We start from the raw sequence: 5,971 nt of genomic DNA on the forward strand, positions 1-5,971 counted from the left end.
TATCCTCCACTCGAGCTCGATAAACCAATTATTTTCCTAAATAACTGACCAATTTGTATCTCCAAATTTTTTTATCAACACATCATGGTTTCTATTCATGGTCTCATGGTTCTTATTCACCTGATCAAAACTACTTTGAGTGACTTCAATGAAATTTTGCAGGGTCTCTTCCAACTGTGAAGGTTTCCTTTGCATTTGAGCTTGTTGGCCTTGTTGCATAGCTTGATTAACAGTTGAATTTTGGTTATTACCCCAACGGAAATTTGAGTGATCTTTTCAACCTAGATTGTAGGTGTTGGAATAAGGGTTGTTCTTCTAAAAATTAGCAAATTGGACTTTTTCACTTGACCCTTCCAAATAGCACCTTTGATTTTCATGTTCTCCTCCATAAAAATCACACCTAAGTGTTTGTACCTGGCTCACGTTAGCTTTACCTAAGCTGCTTTCAGCTTTCTTTTTATTTAACAATTCAATTTGAGGTAAAAGTGAAGTATGGGTATCAACAACTAACATGCCTTTGGGTGTGCCCATAGTTTCAATTTTTACCGACCTTTCGCTTTTAGAACGATACTCATTCAAGCATATATTCTCAATAAGGTCTTTCATTTATGGTTCGGTCATTGATCGAATAGTGCCTTCCGCGGAAGTGTCCAACAAAATGCGTGTCTGACTCTTGAGACATTTGATGGAACTTACATTTGCTCCATATTATCCATATTGTGATTCGGGCATCTGTGTAACAAAAGTTTGGATCTTTCCCATGAGTCATAAAATAACTCAGTTTCCTGATGCTCGAAATTTACAATCTCTACTATATGCTGGGTAAACTGAGTAGTGGTGAAGAATCTTTCTAGGAATTTGTCCTCCAATTCTTTCCAAGTTTGAATTGTTCCACTTGGAAGGAAAAATAGCCAATCCTTAGCCCTTTCAATTAGTGAGAACCCAAACAACCTTAATTTAACATGGTCTTCAGTGACATCGGTTGGTTTTCACATCGAAGTTGTTTCGTAGAAACGTGCAAGATGCTTCCACTGGTCTCTAATCATGTTCTCATCGAACGAATTATCTCTTAAACCTGAAAGCACATAATTCTTAATATCAAAGTTAGCAGGGTCTGCCGATACAAACCCTCTCGAAACCTATCATTAATCGGTTATTTACATTAATCCCTCATAGTTTGGGGTGGTACAACTGCCATGATCATTTCCTCTTCAGTGTCAAAAGAAATCAGGGTTTGATCTTCAATTAAGATCTCTTGAGCTATATTTTCTTCCCTGACTGCTCTCCTATAGCACATGCAGTTATTTCAATTTATTGATCAAACGGTGTCAACACCGATCCTGAGTTGCGCATACACAAACAGGAAATACCTCAGTAACACTATCATTATTAAGAAAATAAAACGAAAATAAAAAAGACTAAAAATAAAACTTTGCACAAGCGTTGCCTTGTTGAGATATCAACAGTCCCCAGCAGCGGCGACAAAAACTTGATGACTTCTCAGCAAGTGTACCGATAGTGTCGCAATAATAAAAATATAGAATCCATAAGGACTATTTTTTAACAAGACAAAATATGTGCAATTTATAGAACATAATAAAACGGGGGGGGGGGGGGGGGGTTCGAGTTTGCAATGCGAAAAGTAAATAAGTGTTTAAACAAAATTATGAAAGTGGTTTGATTGTGTTTTAAATCCCTTATTTCTCTATTGTTGATGTTTTATGCCTTATATGAATAATCTTATCAATATAACCTCACGACGAATTAACAAAGCCGCTATAACCGGTCCCTCGTGAAATAACTCACTAATCACTACTCGGAGCTTCCTTTTTCACCTAAATTTTTATTAAGTACAATTTCTTCACACTTAGCTAATTTTTACTCATTCTTTGATCTTTCTTCTTCATATTAGTTCATCTCTCACTTGTTTTGATCTGATTCTTCGACTAAATTCATGCAATGATAGTCTGCCATCATCTTTAATTCAAATCTTAGTTGATGAACTCTTGAATTCATTTGAGAACAAAAATGCTTATGCATTTTATCCCCTACCTCGTACACATGCTTACATGAAAGGACTCTAGGTAACACATATTTAGAGATTGTGGATATCAACCAAGTGAATAGAGCTTGATCTTGGACAATCTAAGATTCATACTCTTCACAAATAATATTGGCCAATCTATCATTATTGGTTTTGAACATGGGAAGAATATGTGGATTCACCACTAAATTATAAAGCTTATATGACCAAATCACACCTTCAACATGGTGATTCCACATGAGGAAGTTCTTCTCTTAGAGTTTGATCGAAAGTTTCAGTGCACACGTGTTCCCCGAGCTTGAATTCATCATTGTTGTTGCAACTGCCTGTGAAGATTTAATCATATGTTGTTTGACTTGCAACATGCTTTCTGGAACAACCATTTGAGCTTCTCTTAAGCTTGGTTTTAAACACGATTTTGTAGATGGAACGATCGAAGAATGACGCTTATGATATGCATAAAATAAACGCGAGAAGAGGAAGAAGTAAGAGCGAAAGTTGTACCTTATTAAACGAATGATCCCATAATAAATAAGGTTTGACTCAATGAAAGAGTTAGCACAAGATCCTTTTGTGTTTATTGAAAATAGTCCATTACTTGACACAAGAGAAGATACTTGCTATATATACAGTGCCCCTACAAATTTTTGATAGTTAGTTACACCATGCAAGAGTTTGTTAGTTATTCTAACTAACTCTCTTTAACACCTTCTAACTAACATAAATATCATCTTATCTAACTATTCTAAGTGCATTTTATGCTTGCTAATTATGATACTCCAATATCTAAAAAAGGATCCAAGAGTCAATCTTAAATTTCACTATTATAATGTTATGTTGAGTAAAACAAGTATTTTTTATGTTTTTGTATAAAGTAATATCAAAATAAATAAATAAAATCACTTTTATAAATTTAAAAATAGAAAGGTTAATATTATATTCCATCATTATAATTATATATCTTTAGCAAAGTGAATATTTAAATAATAAATATTGGAAAGTATATGGACTATTCAAGTTGTCTTTAATTTTGACTATCCATATTTTTGTTACTATATCAATGACTTATTACTTCCTTATGTATGATGGACAAGTTTAGTCCTTGTCTATGTTAAAATCCACCCCTTAAAATATCTAGTCTATATGCTCTTTTAAGCACATCATAATTGGAAATGAGGAGTTCAAATACTTATGTTCTTTTTAAAGGGACCTATAATTATTAAAGTCATGGGGTGTAATTTTTTAATCAAATCCACCTCTAATAAACAACTCTTATGACTACATTGCACATGTTTACAACTAACAAGTGGGTATGTCTATGAACCCTATCCTCAACCATACTTGGCCACGTGAATTTGCTCCAAACTCCAAACTACAAAGCTCAAACCTCAAAAACGTGCAACTCACGCGCCATGGAACACAATTGGAAAAATAAACCACAACATGACAGAGGAAACTGTGGGTCATAATTTCTAGGATATTCTCAGCATGGCATCCTTAAAGTTTTAAACTTTCCTTTCCACTTTTCAAAAGGGTCTTTCTTTCAACACCAATAACCTTGTTTTGTTTTTTGGTTTCAGAAAAGTTCTTGGTGTTACTCATGGAGATTGAGCCAAGAAAAGAGACCCTTTCTCAAGTTAACAGGTTTTCATTTTTCTTGTTTTTGTTGTGTTTAATCATTGATTGTTTTTTATGATTATGTTGTGCTAGTAGTAGAATATTGATAATTCACCTTAAAGTATGAGATTTAATGAAAGTCTTTGTTTTTTATGACCTGTTTTGTTATTTTTAGTTTAAATGATTACTGATTTAGTTTTTCATTTGTTATAGTACTGACTATATTACAAAGAGAATTAGTTCTGTTATAGATATATTTTTCAGTTTAAAATCGAACTTTTCTAGTTTGAAAACATCCACACTGTTGACACACATAATTACAAGTATCGGTGTCGGTTTCGGACACTGATGTTTATTTAGAGGTGTCGGTACTAAGTTTGAGATATATTATTGTCATGATATTTTTTTCTTTTTTTTTCTTTTCAACTGACAATTTTCTAAATTTTTTCCAGATTCCAGGTGGATGAAATGCATGACATTAACATTATTGAATGGAGCAAGAAAAGAAAATTGCAGGGTTTTCAGTTGGATTTGCTAAGACCAAAACATAAATGTTGGGTTGAGAGTGTTTCTTCTGAAGATGAATCAATGATTGATGATAGTCCGATTTTAGAGAGTGCGAACAACGACACGGTTAATAGTAGAATCGATGCTGCGTATGTCGATGATAGATTTGAACCCGAATCTGTCAAAGATAGCAATAGTGTTATGGAAGACACTGATACTTCCATGTCTGGAAATGAAGAAGCCAAACTCGAAGCAGATTGTGCGAATACGTACCTATGTGGTATGACTTCCACTTCTTTTGTTGTTTAAGGATTTGTTTAGGTTGACTGATTTGAGATCATTTGCCGACATAAGAACTTGTGGTGAGAAATTCACACGGGTTGACCTGTTGGTAAAGACCTGAGTCTTGAGAGTGTGCTCCTCTTAAGGTCACAGGTTCAAATCCCGCTAGGTGCTAATAATTCTTGTGTTGGGTCAGTCCATACAGAGATATGCTCTGACATTAAATGGGAGTGGATGGAAGGATATTAGTCCCTTTAGATTAGTCGATCGCAAGCTCTTTAGAATTATTTATCCAAACAATGTCTTAATATGGAAACAGTTTGACTTTATTTTATCTTTGATGTACCAACAGTTAATAGGCTGAGCTATAGTGAAGACGAAACGTTTATCGACAGCAAATACAATCCGTCCAACGATGATCCTGATACACAACCAATGGAGAATTCGGAGGAGCATCTTCCGGGATATTCAGACAACGTTAAAGACAGCAACGGTGATCAATCTGTAGAAAAGGAATTTGAAGATTTTCTTTTTTCTAATGGCGTGAATCCTGACAAGTATGTTCTTTCATCCAAAGTATTGTTACTAAACCAAGGTATGCATTATTCCGTACCCGTTACACTGCAAATATGCGATAAAGATAGGATCATGCCACAACTTGTGAAATTAGTTTATTTTGGTCAGTAACTCTTAGGATCACGCATGATAATGTTTTAAATGCAGAAGCTGAATCAAGCGCAAGGGAACCGACAATTGATCAGGAATTTGAGGAGTACTTTTCCGCACTTATGATCTAGTAAAAGTTTCAAAGGAGTAGTAGATCTATATTTAGTTCTGACCAGTGTTGTTAGTCGGGGATCACAGAAAATAGCGGTTTGTTCAGACTCTGTTATAGCCACTATTTGAAAACACTGATTCTGATGATGGATGTTGTATATATTACTTGTATGAAAATTAATAAGAGTGGTTATAACTTTGCTGATTATTTTTCTGGTTTTGGTTGGTAACTGTGTTGTGTCAACATGTTTTATTGTTTTTATTTGTTGCAATTATTGTGGAGAAGTGGAGAAGTAGAGGGCTTTCTGTTTTGGTCAAATGGGATAAGTAGAGATATTATTAATGATCATTTATTACTTATTCCAAAACACAGAGAAGACAAGAGGGGAAGGAAAGAAAAAAAAGAGAGAAAGAAACAAAAGAAATAAAATACGGCTGACATATTTCAAAGGATGAAGAGATAAGGTAGAATTAAAGAGGTGCAATGAAAAAAAGTCATTGGATCTCAAAATTGAGGGATGGTTGGCATATCCCAAGAGATAAAGAGATAAGGGAGAATCAAAGAGGTGCAATGAAAAAAAAAACCTATCATTGGATCAATACTCTTGATATCATGTCAAATTGTGATTTTCATAATTATCAAATCTGTATACAATAAATATATATATATATATATATATATATATATATATGAGATTAATTGAAATACACTGTCAGTGTAAAAGGGTTTTACACCATCACTTA

General features: G+C 34.0%; 1 protein-coding gene across 4 annotated transcripts; it reads left to right on the forward strand.

Annotated features, from left to right (window-relative positions):
* The first annotated feature begins 3,309 nt into the window (after positions 1 to 3,309).
* LOC127127616 (protein FAR-RED ELONGATED HYPOCOTYL 1) lies at positions 3,310 to 5,435 on the forward strand. 4 transcript variants are annotated; one of them, XM_051056865.1, is made up of 5 exons: positions 3,320 to 3,506; positions 3,625 to 3,688; positions 4,114 to 4,448; positions 4,803 to 5,045; positions 5,174 to 5,435. In XM_051056865.1, the coding sequence occupies exons 1-5, from the start codon at positions 3,488 to 3,490 to the stop codon at positions 5,245 to 5,247; spliced, it is 735 nt and encodes a 244-aa protein (XP_050912822.1). In that variant the 5' UTR covers positions 3,320 to 3,487; the 3' UTR covers positions 5,248 to 5,435. The 4 variants fall into 4 exon arrangements, with proteins under 4 accessions (XP_050912821.1, XP_050912824.1, XP_050912823.1 ...); XM_051056864.1 differs by having other exon boundaries at positions 3,310 to 3,506; positions 4,803 to 5,435; XM_051056867.1 differs by having other exon boundaries at positions 3,312 to 3,546; positions 4,803 to 5,435.
* Positions 5,436 to 5,971: the final 536 nt, after the last annotated feature.

Source organism: Lathyrus oleraceus, chromosome 3 (genome assembly GCF_024323335.1).
Source record: "Lathyrus oleraceus cultivar Zhongwan6 chromosome 3, CAAS_Psat_ZW6_1.0, whole genome shotgun sequence".
Lineage (NCBI taxonomy): Eukaryota > Viridiplantae > Streptophyta > Magnoliopsida > Fabales > Fabaceae > Lathyrus > Lathyrus oleraceus.

What these genes read in the sequence shown, in the direction of transcription:
- LOC127127616 (XM_051056864.1), top strand. An exon ending in ACCCTTTCTCAAGTTAACAG is followed by an intron (nt 3,689 to 4,113) that starts GTTTTCATTTTT and finishes AATTTTTTCCAG; the next exon opens with ATTCCAGGTGGATGAAATGC. An exon ending in TGCGAATACGTACCTATGTG is followed by an intron (nt 4,449 to 4,802) that starts GTATGACTTCCA and finishes ATGTACCAACAG; the next exon opens with TTAATAGGCTGAGCTATAGT.